Source organism: Anopheles bellator, chromosome 2 (genome assembly GCF_943735745.2).
Source record: "Anopheles bellator chromosome 2, idAnoBellAS_SP24_06.2, whole genome shotgun sequence".
Classification (NCBI taxonomy): Eukaryota; Metazoa; Arthropoda; class Insecta; order Diptera; family Culicidae; genus Anopheles; species Anopheles bellator.
In genome coordinates, this window is record NC_071286.1 from 25163222 (window position 1) to 25183410 (window position 20189).

General features: G+C 49.2%; 5 protein-coding genes across 5 annotated transcripts; 2 read left to right on the top strand and 3 right to left on the bottom strand.

Moving 5' to 3' along the window:
- The first annotated feature begins 895 nt into the window (after nt 1–895).
- Nucleotides 896–3212, top strand: LOC131207245 (uncharacterized). The gene is made up of 5 exons (XM_058199855.1): nt 896–1124; nt 1285–1750; nt 2271–2453; nt 2893–3006; nt 3077–3212. Exons 1-5 carry the CDS (start codon nt 896–898, stop codon nt 3210–3212), a joined length of 1128 nt encoding a protein of 375 aa, XP_058055838.1.
- Nucleotides 3213–4812: 1600 nt separating this feature from the next.
- Nucleotides 4813–5668, bottom strand: LOC131207246 (uncharacterized). The gene is made up of 4 exons (XM_058199856.1): nt 5516–5668; nt 5301–5452; nt 5126–5233; nt 4813–5032 (listed from the first exon to the last, which is right to left on the bottom strand). Exons 1-4 carry the CDS (start codon nt 5666–5668, stop codon nt 4813–4815), a joined length of 633 nt encoding a protein of 210 aa, XP_058055839.1.
- Nucleotides 5669–7404: 1736 nt separating this feature from the next.
- LOC131207247 (uncharacterized) lies at nt 7405–8160 on the bottom strand. Its single transcript, XM_058199857.1, has 2 exons — nt 7649–8160; nt 7405–7546 (listed from the first exon to the last, which is right to left on the bottom strand). Exons 1-2 carry the CDS (start codon nt 8158–8160, stop codon nt 7405–7407), a joined length of 654 nt encoding a protein of 217 aa, XP_058055840.1.
- Nucleotides 8161–8572: 412 nt separating this feature from the next.
- On the bottom strand, nt 8573–9413 carry LOC131207249 (uncharacterized). Its single transcript, XM_058199858.1, has 3 exons — nt 9276–9413; nt 8808–9214; nt 8573–8735 (listed from the first exon to the last, which is right to left on the bottom strand). Exons 1-3 carry the CDS (start codon nt 9411–9413, stop codon nt 8573–8575), a joined length of 708 nt encoding a protein of 235 aa, XP_058055841.1.
- Nucleotides 9414–10370: 957 nt separating this feature from the next.
- Nucleotides 10371–12504, top strand: LOC131210208 (tRNA modification GTPase GTPBP3, mitochondrial). The gene is made up of 4 exons (XM_058203419.1): nt 10371–10569; nt 10633–10703; nt 11040–11216; nt 11281–12504. Exons 1-4 carry the CDS (start codon nt 10529–10531, stop codon nt 12480–12482), a joined length of 1491 nt encoding a protein of 496 aa, XP_058059402.1. The 5' UTR covers nt 10371–10528; the 3' UTR covers nt 12483–12504.
- Nucleotides 12505–20189: the final 7685 nt, after the last annotated feature.

Genomic DNA, 20189 nt, shown 5'->3' on the forward strand with positions numbered 1-20189 from the left:
GCTCCGCCCAATCTGCTGCTGGGCATCCCAACAGACGCCGCAGTTGGAGCGCCGCCGTAATTGAGTTAGGTACGAGGTAGTCCACCGGAGGTCTGGGCGTTTTTGGAGAGCGACCTGGACCGTATAACATCTGCCGCTGTTGGTAGCTGTTGCCACGAGTAGCTCCCGAGGGATCCCCAGCAATCAATCGCAAGCTCCCCGAACGCGCACGGTGAGCGGTCGAGTCGGGAATGATGGAGAATAAATTTATGAATTTCCCTGCCCCGCTGAGAGGACTTGAACGAGATCCAGAGAGACCGGCGGCAAGATGAAGCATGAATGAGGCCACTAGGGCAGAGGGTCTGCTCCGTGATTTGCTCCAGATATGCAGCTCCCGAACGATGTCACTGACCTGGCTCGGGGCGGTCGGTGGGATCCATGAAGTAACACGCCTTCGCTAATAGATGCGACCCCATTTTTTGGCGTACCGTTACCCAGACACCATTGGCTCGATCGAAGGAAAGCGGTTAGAAAATAGCGCCCATACGAGAGTCGTGTGTCTGGCGGGCGATACATCGATGACATCAGACAACGGACCGACGGGTTGGAGCGTAATTACGTTAGAAGCGTTCCTGCCATTACACGCCTCGGAGCAGACACGCCGGCAATAACGTTGTAGCAGCCACTTGCGTCATTGCGCCATCGCGTAAAGTAACGTGCGTTCTTTTTTGAAAATTCCCCAACCGAAGTGTTTCACATGTGAGTTCTCCGAAAGTAAACGACAAGCAGAAGGGGGAACACGGGAGTACGCAACACGCATCAAAGTTGAAGCAACAGCGCCAAGTTGGGCGGCAAATTAAAATTCACGGAAAACGTGCCACCTTGGTCCCAGTGCCGTAAAGCACCGGCTCGCATAATGCAGGTGCTGCCGACGGTGAAGTTTGGGGCGGGCCCGGGGCGGGCGGCAGCGTTACTGGTCGTGATGCTGCTCCTGTACGGCTCGGCGGATGCTCTACTGCACGAGGGTGGCCCGCTGGCTGAGGATGGTGGGGCGGACCGCGAACCAGTGCCGGAGACTCCCCAGAGAATCCTGTCGCGGAAGCGACGCTTCCTGACGTTTCCCGAGGGTAGCTCGTTTCAAGTCGGTAAGTGTGTCGCGGTGCCGAGGTTTTTCTGTGAAACAACATTTGCTGCAGCTAGGCAATTGTGGAACTATGTTTAGAAAGTCGAGTTCGCTCTGCAAAAGGGTGGTTTTCACGTCTAAGCTTCTCACGAGCTGTACGATTCTATCCGCTGTGTTTTTAGTGTACGATCAAACCATTCCGATGATCGGGGTCGAGAGCCTGTTCACGATTGGTATCACCGTGGCGCTGGCGTACGAGCTACCGAGCATCACGTTCGACCAGATCTGGGATATGATCGAGCAGAACGCCAACGATCCGGACATCCTACCGAAGGTGGACAGCGCCGCGAACGGCACCATCCTCGTCGACACCAAGCCGCTTGGTGTGACGCCGGCGCGCAAAAACATCCTCAGCTACGCCTACCAACCCGCGGTATCCCCGGCTGTGGCCCCTGGCACCGGCGGTCACATAAATTACTACACGGCCACGGCCGATAAGTACGGCAATCGACGGTACGATAACTACGACCGCTACGGCCATCGCGCCCCATCCCGCTGGGAGCAATTTGTCTCCGACGAGCTGGTCCGCCGACCGCCCGGTTACGCCGCCGACAGGACGCCCAACGATTTTGGCAGCCTCGTGAACAGGTGGGTCATCGGGGCAGGGCAGGGCAGGGTGCTCCACCGGTCCACGGCCGGGGATGCAACACAAAAACCAAACACCAAACACACGGCTGCACAGCGCCCAGCGAGCACCGAGCTGTCCGCAACCGGTCACCACACAGTCAAGGCCAAAGGCGGGCTCACTAGACGGTGGCCCGGGAGGACATGAATCAAATTAATTTCACAACATACATGATAAAATTGTGGTTTTGCTCTCTCTCCCTCACGCTCCGGCCCGAGCACAACAGTTGCACCGAAACCCACCACAATCCGACGCCGTGTGGCCGGCGGATGATAAAATGTGAACATGTTTTCGGGGATTCGATTTTTTACGCTAAAACCCTCCGCTTCCGAACATCCGTCAGTCAGCTCGATAGAGCTCGGCAGACGCGGGTAGCTCCGCGGGTTTTTGTTGCCGTGAAGTGGTTCACGGTTTTCTCCGAACTCGTCCCGTGTCCCGGTTTAATCTTGATTTCCTTTTTTTCTCTCACCGACCTGACCCCAGATACCTCGCGAACTGGATTCGCCAGCATCCGCCCAACTATGCGATGAACAAAAAGCGATTCTATCCGGTGTTCGGCAAGCGCAGCATCCGCGAGGACACCGCCCCGCTGGACCGGCACTTCCTCAACCATCATCGCGTCACGCGGCACGCACTCTACGAGCGGATCGAGCAGTTCCTAACGGCGTAAGTGTTTTCGTGTAGCGAACCCCACTGTCAAAAAAATACGAAGGGATTCGGCTCGGCGAGCTTCCGTTTTGGGTGCAACGAATCCATCTTCCTCGGTGAGACCGATACTCACCGAGCTACGGTGTCGGAGTTTAATTTATTGCGGTCGGCTAACGGTCCCGGGCATGCAGCCTATTGATTGACGCTCCGGCCACGCCATATTTGGCTGTTTATGTGAAATGCAGTTCCGCCAGAGGGCTAGACTGGGCTCCGAGTTGCATCGTAGCCTGCATTCTAGCGGCCGATACTGCCATCCGCCCGGAAATCCTCGAGAACAGTTCAATGCGTAAAGCAGATAATGGGTTCCAATGGAGTCGTTTGATGTCCCTGTGTTGACCACAATTGGATTAGGTCGTAATGCAAGATCACACTGCTTCATTCTTTCTGCTCTCCCCAGCAAAGGCAAACACGGGCACCACTGTGTGCTGAGGGCACTCTGTGAGAGTGGTCAGCGTAAGCATGACACCGAGCCGGACACGTTCTTGAGGGAAATCCTGCGAGCAGTCTTCAGGTATCTAGCTAGTTTAATTGGAGCGCTTCTCGTCGTGTGAAGTAAGTTGAGCACCGTTTTTAACTTTCAGTTTACCGACGACGCACGAAACGCCGAGCCAACACAAGCACCGGTTGTACGACGAAGCCCACGCTCACACCGGAAACTGCACCGAGACGTACACGTACTGCAAGGACAGTTTTTGGTCGCCGGATTTCGTTTTCTAATCCCACCCGGCGAGGCGGACCAAAGAGGTTCCCGTGTGACCATCGGTCAAGGATTAAAGTTTGCACGTAATCAAATCAAAGTATTTCCAATCCGCCACACCGCACAATTACAGGCCATCGCGCCATAATTGAGTTACTCACCTCTGGGGATGCTGGACGATATTTTACCGATACTGCTGGATCGGTCTGGATGAATCAATCTGAACTGAGATTGATTGGTGGCGATGATGTTTTGCCGTTCAGCGGTTGATTCTTGGATTACGCGAACTGTAGTGTCCGCGGGACGGCACACGATTGGTGTGCTGGGCGATGTATTTTGATTTAAACCGACAATAGAGAAGATTTGATTGATTGGCGGATGCACAGGCAAAGGATGGACGGTTCGAAGAAAATCCACTTCCGTTCCGTATTACGGGTGCTCTCTTCTTGTGCTGCTAAAACCTCACGGTGCTTCTGCTACTGCAACCGTCGGATCAAAAAAGGAAGGTCCAAGGGCTTCATTTACCACCGAAATGCGGAGCAACTAGCAACGAACTACACATTGCACTAGATTTCATGTTCATCTCCATTGCATAGCTTTCGGCGGAATTAGGTACCGAATTGAGAAAACAATGTCCCGATTCGTTTAAATCACCCAAGGGTCAAATAGAAATGTGTTTGATCGTTGCGAATATGCTTACGTATTGGGTTTATTAGAGTACTCAGTTTAACTTTTAAAGTAACCAGATTTTGCCCACTTGAGGGATGATTTGTAATGGATTGTATCAGGATTAATTCACAACCTTTGTGTCACAGGATTGTATCATTATTCCTTGTGACATACGGAACCGTGTTTTCTTGGAATAAATTAGTTCGTAAGCAGCATAGTTGTCTGTTATTTTACGTCTATCTTCAGAGAAGAAAATGTTAGTTATGGTAAGTAAGCGTATGAAACTATTTCTTGGGAAATTCCAGTAAATTTCTCGAGTTATTGAAAATTGCCATTACATTGAAGTATGTTGAGCTACAGCAGTTATGCGGCTTAAGGCCCTTACCTCTATCAAATGACACACTCAATCAATGTTTTGTCGATAAACTGTTCAGTATATGATACCTATACTTAAGACCTATCAGACAACAAATGATTGAATTTCATGCACATTTTTTACTTACTACTACAATTATTGTAACATATTGACTTCATGTGTTGCGATCCGGCGGACATCCAACAACTTTCTCGAGTTGCCTTATCCTCCCTTGGCCGTTATGTCTTCGTCATCCGTCAGCTGGCGGGGTCAGATTTACTTCACGAAACCTGGCACCAACAATGATGGCTACTACGGCGACGCCAACGTCTCGAAACGATGTTCCGGAAGTACCGCAACTGCAGCCTAGCTGCACGTCATCTCAGCGCCGATAATAACATCATCGCTCCATGAAGCCATCTCGTCCGCGGCAATCGTCGTCTTTTAGCGCCACTTCGCTGGCTAATAAATTGCGGGCTTCATCTGGAACCATTTATCTTGCGCCACCGGGTCCCGGTTCCGGTCCGTTGGTGGTCTGTTTTCTTCAACCCTTCGTCACCACATCGAAAGGCGTACGGTGAAGGGCTGCGGGGTGTCTAATCGTACCGCGAACGTGATGCTCCGTCGTTGTCGGCCACTTCCGGTGACTCGCTGACGACGGGCACGCGGTCCATCTCGAGCTGGGTGATGGGACAGTGGCGATCCAGCTCCTGGCAGTCGTCGGCCGTCAGGTACGGAAAATACTTGTCGTCACCCTCCGGCAAACTGTTTGAAGAACCGATGGAACTGTCATCAGATCCGGGCGAGTCATGCGATCTGCGGGTGTTGTTGGAAAGCACGTGAAAAAGACGGAGCCCATTTACGTGTGGCAATTGAACGTGTTACACACTGTTCTTTCCCGACACTTACCGGAAGACCAGCTTCAGTAGCTTGAAGAGGATACCACTCCGTGGTGTCATCGCTTTCGACAGTTCGCAGAACGTCCGCAAGATGCACGCACGTCCATCGAATCCGTGACTTGAAGCGGTAGAGAGTGGCAATTGTTTTATTTCCGATCACCTGAAGCGCTGCCGATCGTACTCACGCCATGATCATGCTTTCCAGCGATTGATGCACATCTCGACGAGTAATTTTCAGACCAGGCGGATTGTAGAACTCAATGTTCATACGGAACCCGATACCGTTCGCCCAGATTGTGCTGTTATCCGCCACGCCATCCTTGATGTTAACACGAAACTACGCAAAGCAATTACATTGTCCTAGAGTATGTCGCAACCTTTACACACTTCGAGTACTCACGAATCCTCGGGAACCGGGGTGGAAAATGAGTGATCTTTTCCGCCGAGGCAGCGTTTGGTTGGAGCCAGAGTACGGGTACTGCTCGCTGGCGACGTATTCCCAACTCACCGCCAGGAGCACCACGAGCGCCGCGAAACAACGCACGGATTCCATCGCGACAGAACTTCAAAAGTTTGTGACACGGTCGTCAGACCGGACGGCACTGCCGTTTGACACCGAGCGGCCACCGGAGGCGATGTGTTCGGTTGAAGGTGCTAACGATCTGGTTCTGGGGAGACCCAGTGAAAGTATGTCTCCACGAGGTCAATCGAAGCTGGAACACGGCGTGATTAACGTGTTAGGAAAATGTGGGTCAGCAGAATCGCCATGGACCGGTTGATCCAAGGTGGAAACAGTTCTATCGGAGTAGTTATCATCGGAACAGTAAACAAAACTATGCACAATCAGTGACATCTTGTTCAATTTTGCTCCGTTTTTCGATTCTTTCGATTCGTTTTCGCGGACTCTGAAAAAAAAGGAGCCACATCAATTGTTTACTTGCAATTGTAAAAGTTGATATCCAGATTAGGACCCTATGCTAGAACTATAGTTGAAATATCAACTACATTCTGTCAAATAAGTACCGCGAATTTGTGATTAAAAAAATGCTTTGTTTGATTTTCGATTTTTTTGTTGCGTAATGTTGCTACATATCTTATGTTTATTTATGTCACACACTTATGTGGAAAATTTCGGGTATTTTGAAAAGCTCAGTTAATTTTTTACAGCGGTTTTGCTTGAACGTGTTTTGTCTCATCGTCGATTTCTGTTTTCTCCTGAATAAATTGACCACGAAGTGGTAATTTGAATTTAAGAAACAAGAAAAGGCCACAGGGGGCCAGATTTGGGCAATACGGTGGCATTGGCATCATTAGTTTGTAGTTTTTGTCCAAAAATTTGCACACAAGCAACGATCTTAAACTGCACGTATGCACGTGGTCTGTTCAAAATATTTCACGACATTGGGGTTTCATTTTTGGGTTTCGCGTTTGTGGCGGATTACTTCGCGCAAATTGCGCATAACTTGCAAGTAATATCCGTTTATGACCGTTCTATCTATCGGCAACAACTCATGTGGCACCACGACCCTGTAATTGAAGAAAACTGTAAACGAAACTGTTCACATTCGACCAAACTTTGCTTTTCGACGTTCACATCTTTTCGGTCCTCTGAGAAATTTTTGAACAAAACAGCTGTAAAAGTAAAGTAAAACAGTTCCCAAAGATTAAGTAATAATTTAAAATGTCCGAACTTTTCACCATAAGTCACTGACATGTGTAGCAATCTAACGCTACAAAATAATCGAAAATCGAATAAAGCAATCGAATAAAGCAAAGCAATCACAAATTTCCAGATACTTTATTGTCACAATGTAAATGTAATGTTCAATTCAAGGAGCATTCAACCAGAAATATAATGGAAGAATATCAGAAAAAATTAAAAAAAAGATGCGCCTAGAAAGATATAAACTTGTTGAATAGTTCTGAAGCACATTCCGAAAAAGGGCGCTTCATTACATTGCTGTTAGAATCATTCGAAACGACCAAAACAAGGGATTATACATGCAAATCAGGTAATTTGGGTCAATTGGTCAACTTTCACTTGAAAACGAGAATCATTAAATTACCGACACCAAAGGAAACCAAAAATAGTAATTACTTGTAAATTTTATTAGGTTGTTTTCGTATATGTTGTCGAGAGAGAGATGATTATGAAATCTGAAACCAAACACTAGTAAAGGTCTTATTAGTAGAACAACAGAACTGAACACTGTAACGCTCATGCAACAAGATTCACGCTTCATCCATGCTCCGCCGAATCTGGCCATCGCCTCGTCGATACCGCACGCATCACCAGTGCATGGCCGTGATGGTGTCCAGAATGCCGTGGCCCCAGGGACACTCGTCGTATACTCGTTTGCAGTTCACTCCGTTGGCCCCGTAGCGCCGCGCCATCTTGTATTCGTCGGCCAGATCGTCCGAATCGCCGGGCCTAGCCGCCGGAAGTCCGAGAACGCATATTGTATCTTTGATTCAATTTCGATGCCTCGATGGTGACGCGTTTTCGGGATGGTCCTCCCGCCAAACAACTTACGTGAACACGACGTCCATTATTTCGCCGACCATGCCATTGTGGGACAGTGGCGTGTCCGCAATCTCGCAGATCATCCGCAGCAGACAGGTGCGCGCCCGTGACCCACTTTCGGCCCCACCGAGAAGCTTCTCCAGCAGCACGTACAGCTGCCGCCGGCTCGTGTCCACGAACGCGCCCTCATCGAACCGACTTTCCCACACGGTGTCCGGGTAGGGAAAGATGACGTTCGGCAGGATGCGATAGTTGGCCTGCAAGTTGATGCCCGCGTTGAGGCTGCGCCTCAGCTTGTGATGGAACCGCACCGGTGCCACGAACCCAAACAGCACCTTCGCTACGCCCCCGTTCACCGGATAGTTGAGCACATAACGTCGGTCGCGGTTGTGGGCTCGGTGTTGCAGCTGAGTGGTTCCGTTTGTCCACTGAGCGGCCGCCGCGATGGCCCAGAGCGTGCCAACTAAGCAGCAAATTGCAATTACCTCCGCGCTATTCGATACCTTCGTCGAGCGAGACATTTCGGCAGGAGTGGTCCTCCGGACGAGACCACAGAGTTTTGTGCAAAACACCGTCACTGACGAGCACCACAGGCATTGAAACCATTTCTCAGGCAGAGTGAGCGTTCCTTCGTCACGGGCCCTGCGTTTGCTGTGCTGCTTAACACCGGCCGGAGAAAGTTGAAGAATTTATCCAAATATTTAAATCTTAGTTCTGACCGTGCCGTTAATCAAGAAGTTAACCCAATGGCGTACTCTATCACATACGCAAAGGCGCTTTTATTTGAACATCACCAAGGCGTCACACGATGCCCGTAACATTGCAGGTGCAGAAGGAATCAACCGATTGCAGTGTTAGCTAGCTTAAAAATTAGGCAGAGCCTCGGATGCGGCTCGAATCGAGTTCACAGAATCTGGCCCGGAGAGGCGTGTGTCACGAATTGTCCACCAGGTTGGAGAAATCACTCAACACCGACCGATGGCAGCGATCGTAGATCAGTTCACAGTTGGCTCCGCTCGCTCCGAGCCGTTCGGCCATTTCGTACTTCCGGCGGAGCTCCAGCTCATCTTCGCCGAAAGATTCGTGCACCGAAGGGCTGTAATGGCGATAGAGAAAAGTGTCCTTTGCACGCCTTCTGAGTCACTCTGGCTGCGGTTTTCACACCAACCTTAGAAGCAGATGGACGACCTCGGTCATAAGGTCCTGCTCCGACTGCGAACGATCGAATGGACTATGTGCCAGCTCGCAGACACTACGCACCAGACAGTCCGCATCGTAGCCAAACACGTGCAACAAGTCCTCGACGTACGCGTAGAGCTGACCTGCGGTTAGCGTCAGCGACTTGTGATCGGTGGATCGCTTCCAGTTTCTCGCTGTCACAACACTGGTAGACGGGAACTCTCCGCGGATTATACCTGCAATGGCTCGGGCCCAGTTCGGTGGTTTGTAGAACTCTAGCATTCGGTAGGGTAAGTTGTAATTATGCTGGAACCCGAGATTGATGCCCACCCTTCGGAACGGGTACTTCTTCCTCGGCATAAACAGATGCCCATCGCTGACCGTGCACATGCTGACCTGAGGGGACACCGCTCGTCAAGCTGCTTCTTATTGGTATTTTGCGCAAACATGTACTCACCTGAAGAGTAGTTTGGGTGGGGAACAGTAAAATTTTGCGCTCCTGTCTCGAAAGGACCTTAGGGTTCGATGAGATTGAGTGGTTCGCGTAAACCGATTGTAGACCAAGACAGAAACAGAGTGCCACAGCCAGTTTCATTCTTCACGGTTTAACTTTGAAGGACTAAGCCCGAAGATCGATTGACTACGGTTGACGATCCCGTGCGAGTGGAAACGTTCGACTGAGTCATGCGCGACGAAAGTATGCCACACAACGGAACGGAACCCGCGGGTTCAATGGAGGGCCAACCGGAATCGAATGGAATGGCGGGCTGATCGTAAAAGTGTGGAAATTAGCGGCATTTCGATGTAAGCTTACGCATTAAATGGACTAATGCGCACATCGCTAATGTGATAGCAAAGACATTCTAAGGGAGCGAGGCCCGGTCCGGAATTATCAATTTTCCCCTGTGAAACTCCGTGAATGGGGTAAATGTAGCGCAAACATCTTCATCATGCTGTGAATTCGATCAGGTCATGTCAGTGCTCTGTCACGCTCTGTTCCGAACTAGAGCAGCGATAACTGCACCAGTACGATTGTAGCACTCGATCGCTAAACATATTCTATGAGGATCGATCTGTGTTAACGTTCTACGTTCACTCACCTGCTGCATTGCAAATATCTCTTCATGGCAGACAGTTAGCAGACACCGCCATGGGTTACAGGAACGTTATCGTTTTCAAACCGTCTTTAAACGTTAAGCTTTGGCGCAAAGCTTCGCGTAGTAAAACAACTCACGTGTAGGTGGCGCGCGACTTTCGAACTTGCTTTTCGCGACTTTTGAACTGCGCGACCCAACCGCTTCAATGTCTCTCTGCTTCTCTGTTTCATCGTGTTAAAAAAGTGAGAAATTAAGTGATTTATAATCAATCTTAATTTAATAAAACTCATCACTTCTTTAACGATTTTGGCAACAAATATCCGACTGTCTATTGGCCAAACGTTGAAACTTTGCTTTAAACGTCATGTTGACGTGAACGTCAATTTTTGCGGCAAATTGCATAATTTTCCGTTTGGTTGCAATGAATAAGTGTAAACAAGTCGCAACTTCTTTCTTTTCCTCGTGAATCTGTTAATCTCTTCTCATTCTTTAATCTCAAACTTCTAATGGTAAAGATGAAGATTAATCTTTACCAATAAAAGTTTCGCCTCGCAAACCGTGCGATTTCACAGTGGAGTCTTTCTTGTTTTTTGTTGAGCCTAGCCGGCGGTCTATGAAGAATCTTGCGTTCTCGATTCTTGGAGGCGCGTGGCGGTATGTGGAAAAGCCCGGTAGCTTTATTTATTGATATTAATCATTGACTCGACTTCGGGTTAGAAACGGATGGCGAAAGGCTACCAATATCCTCATCACACGGAGCAGCTCGACCATTTTTGGACTATCGTCAGGTTTGTTATTTATCCAGAGCATCCCGAGAAGCACGACTGATTGAATCGTGTGATGTGTGTCTATGAAAAATTGTGTTATTATTTCCCTGTATTGGAATTATTGGTAAATCAGCGATCTGGTGATTCCTATTTCGCGTTGGCCGGTGTTTCGGATTTTCTTATGGTTTGTTTACATATTCGGTAGGGCAATTGTCAAATTTTGAGCTTTGAGCTCAACAATTGTCAAATGAAAGCTATATAGAACCTTACAAATGCTACATATCTAAATTTAGGCCTCGCAGTATGAAAAAACTTTAGTGCAGATTGAACTTCAAACTAAAACGGTTTTTATTTTAGGCTTCGGAAAATGCGGTGTTTCGGTGATACGGGTGTCAGGTGATGCTGCAAAGGAAATCCTGACACGTAAAACGCGTTTGAAATGCCTGCCTGCGCCGCGGAAAGCAATGCTGACCAACGTTTATCACGGTCGAACGAATGAAATGATCGATCGCGGGCTATTACTTTGGTTTCCCGGTAAGCCCTCGCAATGACACGTTCAATGTATGATATTAACTGTGCCCCATCTTGTGCTTTTCAGGTCCACATAGCTTCACTGGGGAAGATACGATTGAATTCCACGTGCACGGAGGCACGGCAATCCTTTCCGCCATGTACGACAGTTTGGCCGCCTTTGGGGATACTCGGATTGCGGAACCGGGAGAATTCACAAAACGTGCATTTTACGCCGGCAAGATGGACTTGACGGAGGTCGAGGGTTTGGCTGACCTAATCAACGCGGAAACGGAGGCCCAAAGAAGACAAGCTTTGCGACAGGCGAACGGGCAGCTGGCAGTATTCTATAGCGGTTTGCGATCTCGTTTGGTGAAAGTCATTGCTGGCGTTGAAGCTTACATTGATTTCGCTGAGGATCAAGATGTGGATGACGGTGTCCTTGACGGGAGTGTGCTTGACATTCAAACACTTATCGGTGAGCTGGAGGTGCACCTTAATGACAACCGTCGCGGCGAACGACTCCGCCACGGTGTCCGGATGGCCATTGTAGGGGCACCGAATGTGGGCAAAAGTAGTTTGATCAATCTGCTCAGTCAACGCAATGTGTCGATAGTGACAAACATTGCCGGTACCACGAGGGACATTGTCGAGTCACACTACGATATCGGAGGATATCCGGTGATACTAGCCGATACGGCAGGATTGCGCACCAACCCCCAAGATGTTGTCGAAAGTGAAGGTATTGCACGGGCAAAGACGTATTGCGAAGGTGCAGACTTGATCGTGCTGGTTCTTGATGCTTCGTGCGTCAGATACCCCGACCAGTTGGATTCGTACGCTCGCGAGTACGTAGCATCGATCGGATTGACCGACGAACTGTTGGTGAACGCACTGTTTGTCTTCAACAAATGTGACTTAGTTAGTGACGGAATGCTTGAAGCGCTTAAAAGACACGGCAAGTTTACACTTCTGTCATGTGAAAATCAATTCGGACTACCAGAACTTCTCACCGGAATGAAGACTCACTTGGAGAGACTCTGTGGTGCTCCGTCGATGGAAAGCCCTACAATCACCCAAGAGCGGCACCGGTTCCATTTGAGGGAGTGTTTAGAATGCTTGGAGAGGTATCGTGACTATTTTTCTGAAACCCCCGAAGCTATTCGAGACTTGGCCATCGCTACGCACCATCTGCGCAATGCGGTCCGTTGCATCGGAAAAATAACCGGTTCGGTGGAGACGGAAGAAATACTAGATGTTATATTTAGCACGTTTTGCATTGGCAAGTAACCCAAACCACTCATGTGTTCCGAGGAATGGGAGAAGTAGGTTTTAATAAACGTTCAACAAAGGTCCAGCAAACACGTTAAATTTGTTTTTCTGAGGAAAAGTAGTAAAATTGGAACTACGGTACATAAATTAGAGTCTCGTACATACTTGTTTGACACAGCTCAAGCAATATCGTTAAACGTATAGCTCTTAAACTGGTTGTTTAGGTGCAGCCACGCATCACCCCATTTACTTTCTAATTAATGCCGCCCAAGAGGTAACCGACGCAAATATCCGTTTTTGACAGTATACCTCAAAGCCATGGCACGGCTTGAAAGCGCCTACATTCGCACAATAAACTCCACCCCGTGGGGCGGAAATCGTTTGATCTGGCGCCGAAGCTTGCGGACCGTAAACCTTTCCCGGCACACGCGCCTTGACTCCGAACGTAAGTAACACACCCTGCGCGTTCCGAGTGAGCGAGACACGCTCGCTGCTGCGTAAACAAGAGATGCCCGAGGACGGAGTACTACGCGAACGCGATTGTTTGAACCGACGAACAACAAGCGCGAAACGTACGCGAAAGCAAATGAACCGGCCCGATAGGCGAAGGAATGTGTCAAAAGCTAGCATCGCTGCGAACGCCAGATTAGAAAGCCTCCAAAATAAGCGATTCCTTCTGAGGTGGTTTGCTTGCAACTGCAATGTGTGTACTGGAAACAATAGGGAATTAAACGGATTGTTCGCAAATGAAGTAGTATACAAACAGCGTCGTGGATTGCGCCTTCGTTCCCGTCTATGGACATCAACGCAAACCCTCGAAACCAGCATCTGTTGCGTATTCTTTCTGCGTGGATGCCGTTCAAACATAAATCTACGTCAGCATACGGAACGATCCATTGCCGCACGATAAAGTGAGCCCCTGGTTGCCCCTTTAGACCAAGTATTAGTAACGAGGCTCTTCCATTTACACACCGCGCGATTTATTGTTACCTTGCGATGACCCTGGAGCAGTAATGCACAACTTTAAAGACGGAACTTAATGCATCGACTCCAACGCCCCAGGATAATCCACAATTCCATCGTTGTGGTTCTCGGCCAAGCACAACTTTGCTGAACTCGCTCGCATTTCGAATCATCGTCACACATGGTGGCCAGCGGCAGCAAAAGTGCAACCCGAAAGTATTGGACATAAATAAAAACTTTCCCAAAACTTGAGCGGAGAGTTTCGGGCGGACGAACAGATAGTGTACGGCCATCTTTCTGCACTAACCACGACTCTGCTTCCGGCGAACGTTGGAAACACATGTTGAAAAATTGAAATAATTTACAACCATTCGCAGAGAGCATTCACCATCGATACATAGTGGCTGAAGTTTTTTGGTCGGGCGTACTACCGGCAGCCGTTGGCCCGGTGCAACCGAATCGTCTTTAAGTCATTCTTCAATACGTACGACTCTCTACACGGCCTGATAAATAAATCCTTCCATCACACCTGGCAGCTCATACCTTCGCATCTCGTGTTTCCGGTGGTGGCGGCTGCCCCTGAGTCACGTTCGAACCGGCCGCGTGGTCGAACGGTTGCCACAGGATGTTCGACATCGGACAAGGTTGAAGTTTGTTTGTGCATGAGGTAGCGTCAGATTATCGGTAGCGAAACAGAAGGACAATAAATTCCGATCTACACTGGCGGCGTACAGAGTCCGCATCGTGGCGGAATGCCGTTCGGAAAGTGGGCGCGCAATTTGTAGGACGCCTGGGTACCGACGATAGCTGCCTGCTACGCTATCCTTCATCACGCTGTCGCTTCGGGTTAGGGAGGAAAGATGTTGCCCAAGCACTGAGCACTTTTCTGAAGATGTTTGACCGTTTGCGCGAGTGCCACGAGCGACGGTTGGGATGGGGTTAATTTCAATGCCCCGGGGACTGAGGAGGCGCGCGCTTCTGTGAAGGAACTCAAAATGTATGTAGTCGGTAATGGTCGTCGTTGTCACGCAGCTACCCTGGGTTCGATTCTCGAAACCGGCGCGATAGCAACAACCTTCTTTCAGGTTACCAAAATTAAGAACACATGGCTTATCCTTGGCGGCTCATTCCCTCATTTATATAATGTGTTTCGACATTTCCTAGAGCCTGAGATTCACTTCTAGAATGCTTCTAAATGTCAAATCTCCTTCGCAACTCTTCGGTTGTGAACCGAAATCGGATTGCTGGCTGGAATCCAAAGTCTGGATCGTGCCCAGAATGAACTAAAACTCTACGCGACCAGGCGGTTACGGAACATCTTCCCTCCGTGGGGATCGCCTACGGGCGCATTCCGTTTAAAGCATCTCCTCCGGTTCTGTGCTAATTGGAAAGTATCCCACAAACTTTATCTTCTATCGATTCATGAAAGTGTCTCGATTCGAGCAGCCCAAGGCCTACAAGTGAACTGGGGCTGAGCCCTGACCACGCCGGGACTGGACGGAGTGATCGGGTGTTCGGCGGGAAAGACAATTTAATTAACATGATAATAAGAGCTTTAACTGCGTGTGCGCTGAGTGATAAATTAGCCCAGCCATCGGGCCCCGGGAATGGAACGGCAGCACTCTGCACGCGGATAAATTGTTTCACAATCGCAACCCTCCTAGAAATGATTGTTTCGGGCCCAAAAGTAATCCGAAAACCGTTTCCCTGGATGGCACTGGCTCCGGAGCGGCAATTGGCTGGCAATCGCGCTGCTCGGGGAGCGTAAATATTTGGACTCTGTTTCTTCTTCTCGATATCTGCTCTGGATCTGGTCTGTTTCGGGCGGTCTGGATTTCGTGGACACCGGTAGGAGCGATCAAATAAGTGTTGGTGGTGGCGACGGAGTGCGTACCGCTAGTCCGAGGAAGTGGTCCCGAAGCGGAAGAGCGTGGAATAAATAAGAAATAAATTACTTGTCACAGGGCGGCTCTAACCAGTCGGTCGGTTCCGTTTCGCGGAGGTTTTGCTTCCACTATTCTGTGACCGCGGCCCTCCAGTAGACTGCCGCTTCGCAGTGGTACCACCAACAACCCGGAAGAGTGCTGCATTTTAATCACTTCAACTCTCGCCCTGCTCCGTCGACGGTCAGATAACATCTCTATCCGATCGCAGCCGTTCAGCGAACCGGAAACAGACCATGGCCGGAAGTTTCACACCGCCCTTCGCCGTTCACGCCACGAAAGTGTTTCGAAAGTTAGTTCACTAAGATATACGGGGTCGTAAGTTATTAAAGCGAACCTGACATATCGATATGGTGCTCCGGTCTCGCGCGGGGTTTTTATTTTTAGCCACCAGCCTGCCAGGCTGGGTGGACTTCCCGGCCACCTGGCTGGAAAATATGTCACAAGACAATAATCGTATTCGCAGAAATGTTTATTATGTGCAGTGCATTGTGCGGAAAAGAAAGATTCTCTGCTGGTATCCGGCTTGCTGTGTGGATTGGCAGACGTCGTTTGTATGTCCTTCCCCACGTGACTTAATGAACTGTCTGCTATTAACAACATTCTAACGAAATTGGCAGTTAGACAAAGTAGTCAGTGTTTGTTGCAATTGTTTTTTCTTGTACTACGAAACTACGATGGAAATTCAAGCGCTTCAAGTTTGGCTCAAGAATCCTTTCGAAACAACAATTTGCAAGTGTGCGGTATGACACGAAAATGTTCATTGTATAACTTGTAATAAAACATTTGAAATTGTTTTTTAATGCAGGTAGCGTAGTGGCTACAGTAACATCTTGCGGCCATTCACAATCCATTCTCCGTCAAACAATCCCTTACAGGGCATCCATTGGTGTATCTAAGCCTTCTAGGATATTGCCTCAATCATTTTCATTTTGTATGTTTTAACTAGATGAGGTTTGCGGTTGCCAGCTTAACATCGGCGTCCGTCTTATCACCTTCCAATGGACAACGGAGGCTGTGCCTAATCTTGAGGTAAACGGTCGGATTCACCTTTCTGCCAAACTCGGGTCGGGTTTTCGTTCCCAATGAAGGGCGATTTCTTTAAATCCGCTCCAGCCCCGGGGTATTTTCTTTTCTCGAATCCTTGGGTCCGCCCGTTTTCCATCAACCATCAACGGTAACAACGCGCATGTGATTGCAACCGTTATTGCCACCGCCAACTTTGTTGCAAAACGGTGTCGCTCACAAACCGGGGTGAACTATCTTTTCCTCGGTGTACCCATTACTTCCGTTTCGCTTATTCGCGAACAACCTGCGTAACTGTGCGCTGCTTCCTGTCGGCCGGCGTACGCTTCCCGACGGCAGACAGTGGCAGGAAAGCGATACAATTTTCCGTCATTTTCCGGCCCACCCGTGCCGTGGTCCTACGCCGGTCATGGGCAGCATCCGGCGACGTGGGGCTGCAGCATCGTGCCTCGGGCATTACCTAGACTCTTTCCAGCCAGCCCCGGAGAGCCGAAACGTTGGGTCTCAGTGTGTGTGCTTCTTGAAATGATTTGCCCCGGAAGTACCGGGTGGGGTCGGGCGTGGCAACCTTTGGCCCTGTTGCTGTTTTCCCACTCGGACGGTGAGGTACCCCCGGCAACAGAACGATGTCTGGGGAAAGTTCTAATGACTTCGTGTAGCGCTGCCGGGCGCCGGAATGTCCGTTTGGCGTATGGTGCCGTGTGGTGCGGCGAGAAGGTTTCCACTACGTTCCGACCACTGGCTGGCTCGTGGAGGGGTCCGTGTGGGTGCGTATGTGAGCAGGGCGAACGGCGGAAACGTAGGAAAGAGAATGGAGAAGCGCACCATGGATGCGACGCGAATATGTGCATAAACATTCGGCGAGCACCGTGTTCCTCCGAGCGGTGGCCAACGGGGAAAAAGGGCGAGAGGTGGAAGCCTCCGTCCTCGGGGCACGAGGTGGCAATGGAGCGGCACTTTCAAGAGCGGAAAACATCTCCAATCTTCACACCCCGGCCGGTGGCAAATACTTCGTCATTTCGGAGCCACAACAAAAAAGTGCAGGAAAATGTGGCGTTTCTCCCGTCAGATGTCCCTGTAGTCGGCCGGAAGCGCTGCAGGGCTCACCCATAATCACGCCGATCCTTGCTGCAGCCTTGGAGCGGACTGTTTGACTGCTTTTATGCAGTAATTATTCGCCGACAGGGTTGCTGGGTGCGGGTTACCTGGCCCCGTATCAAATGTGTACGTGCGACAGGGATCGGAAAGACGAAAGTCCCCGAGGGTTCAGCTGAAGCTAAGTCCTGAACGGAAGCAGAATATTCGTGGGCCGACCGCGCTCCGCCGTTCGGAACTTCTCGGGTCCAAGGTTTTTCGCCAGCGGCTCGAGGTTTCTGGCAAAACTTTCAGGTTAGCGGTCTGCTATTTTAAAAACACCGAAACTTTATGCCGATTCCAGTTGGATTTCAGTCGCCACCCAAAGTTTTGTGCTGGTTGTGTGCCGCCCGACGTGTTAAATTTAATCGATCGATTATCACGTTTCAATACGGTGCGTCAGCATCTTTCCTCGAAGAAAGTCGGCCACGAACAAAAAAAATCAGATGAAACGAAAAAAAACGAAAGAACCTGATGTAGGGAAAGTGAGAAAATCTCTTTTGTCTGAATGTCTTGTTCGAACATTTATCGACGCGATAGGAGGGGAATTATCGAACCGGGAAAAATCGATCCGAAAGGATAATAAAGTTACAAACGACAGCGAAGGGCACTGAACTGAACAAATATGAAAGTAAACTATTAGGTTGGGGTTCTGTTATTTTCTCGGTAAATGACTGTAGTGGAAAAAATCACGAAATATCGATCATACGACAGTATTGTGAGAAGAATGCCGTTGTCAAAGCGTCGTGAAGCAGCTCAAACGGTGGTCAACCCAGGACTTAAGCCCAGAAAGGTTCTACTGTGTATTTGGTGCTTTCTTCAATGGAACTAAAAGAAAATACCTTAATTAAAAGCGGAGTCCAAAATTTTATCAGATCTCTCAAAATGAAACTCAAATTTAAAACTACTTGAATAGTAATAGGACCTAAAACTGCCAAAGTGAAAGAAAAAACACTTTGAGAAGTGATGCAATGCTACAGCTAGTAACTTATAAAACATCACAGAGCGAGATAGATATAAATAAAGGACTCTTCACTTCTTGCCATTATTTGTCTATCAAAGTGATATGAATCTGAAGTAAATACCGTTCACTGGAGCTCACCAAAGTGGTCAACAATATTAATAGTTTAAGGTCCTAGGAGACACTCCGTAAGCTTCGCACCAGCTGCAAATGTTTTGGGGACCAATCCTATCGGATTTTCCGTAGCACCGTAGGAGTACTACGTGACTAGGATGACAGTCTGTGGCCGGGTTCGTCTCCTAAAGTATCAAACCCCGTAGGCTTCTACGCAGTTGCCCGTTCCGTGGAAACAGATAGGCCACGCGATGTGATTTCAGGGGAAATGATTTTCCAATCCCGCGAACGATCGTACTGCATGGGAAGCTAAGGCGAAGGGCAGGAACTAGGTTCACCCTCGTTCTCTACGTGAATACATTTCACGATTTTACGAAGCCACTGAACACACTTTCGCCGCGGTTCGGGTGCAGCTGACGCCACCGATGTCCTGACGAAGGCCCTGAGGACGCCCGGCCCGGAGCAATGTGTAATGAGGTGGGAATGTTGGAAAATACGAACTTCGTGTTCCGCGATGTTTGGTGGCCCGGTAACCGCTGTGCTATGGCCCGGCTATGGTTATCCCGTTGTGTGGCTATTTTTTTATTCCCCTAATTGCGTTTGCCGCTGGCCCGTGCGTGAAGCCAATGGTTTCCGACATGGTGGCTGAAATCCGAGCGTATAATTTAATTTCACGGCGAGACTTGGGACGCACGATGTTGTTGCGCCCGGAAAGAAATGAATCTGGCCACGCCAATTTCAACTTCTGCCACAGCGGCACAACCTCTATTCTCCTGTTTGGGGATCTTTCTCCGCCGTGGTCCAGCTGTAGCTTCTACCGCTTCTCGACGGCGTTTGCATGCTTCACTAGATAGACCGCACCTAACAGCCGAGCCCGGCGTGTCACCTGTATTCAGCCGGCGGAGCCGTTTCCGCCGATGAGTGGCCAACTCGATATGCTCCGTGCCAAACGTCAAGCCAATTAGATTCGTATTTGTATTTTCTGGGCTGACGGTCGGTCCGAGATGGACAGCGAGCGATACGGCATCGGCACGGACCTTCCACGATATTCGATGGTTATCGAACTCGGTTTCGCCGGTCAGTGTCGGGTTTAATCAACAACTTGGACGGTGGATTGTGTACATATAATGGAGCCTTAACTAGAAAAGCTAGAATTATTATTGAAACGTTTCAGAAGGGAACCGTCGATAGCCGGCCGTTCGACTACTAAAGTGTTGAACCCTGTACAGAATTGGAAATGAACGAAACAACGACTCATCTTTGTAGTTTCAGCTTTGGCATGGGTCGCAGATAATCCGAGTTGGCTTTGCGCACGGGTTGGGTGGGCTTGAGAGAAAGGGCGTGTTGAATATGCTGGATATTGAATTTCATGAAGCGGAGCATTTTTCAAACTCATTACTGAGGTATTCACTTCCTCCTCTAACCCCAAGGTTGAGCTTAATTATTTATTAAAATCAGAAAACATTCACCTGCATTTTCAAATGAACAGAATGTTTGAATTATTATTGGCCAACCACAACGAGTGACACTTTTTTCTGGGTTTTCCGAGCTCCGACAATTTCAATTTTAGTTCAATTAAACAAC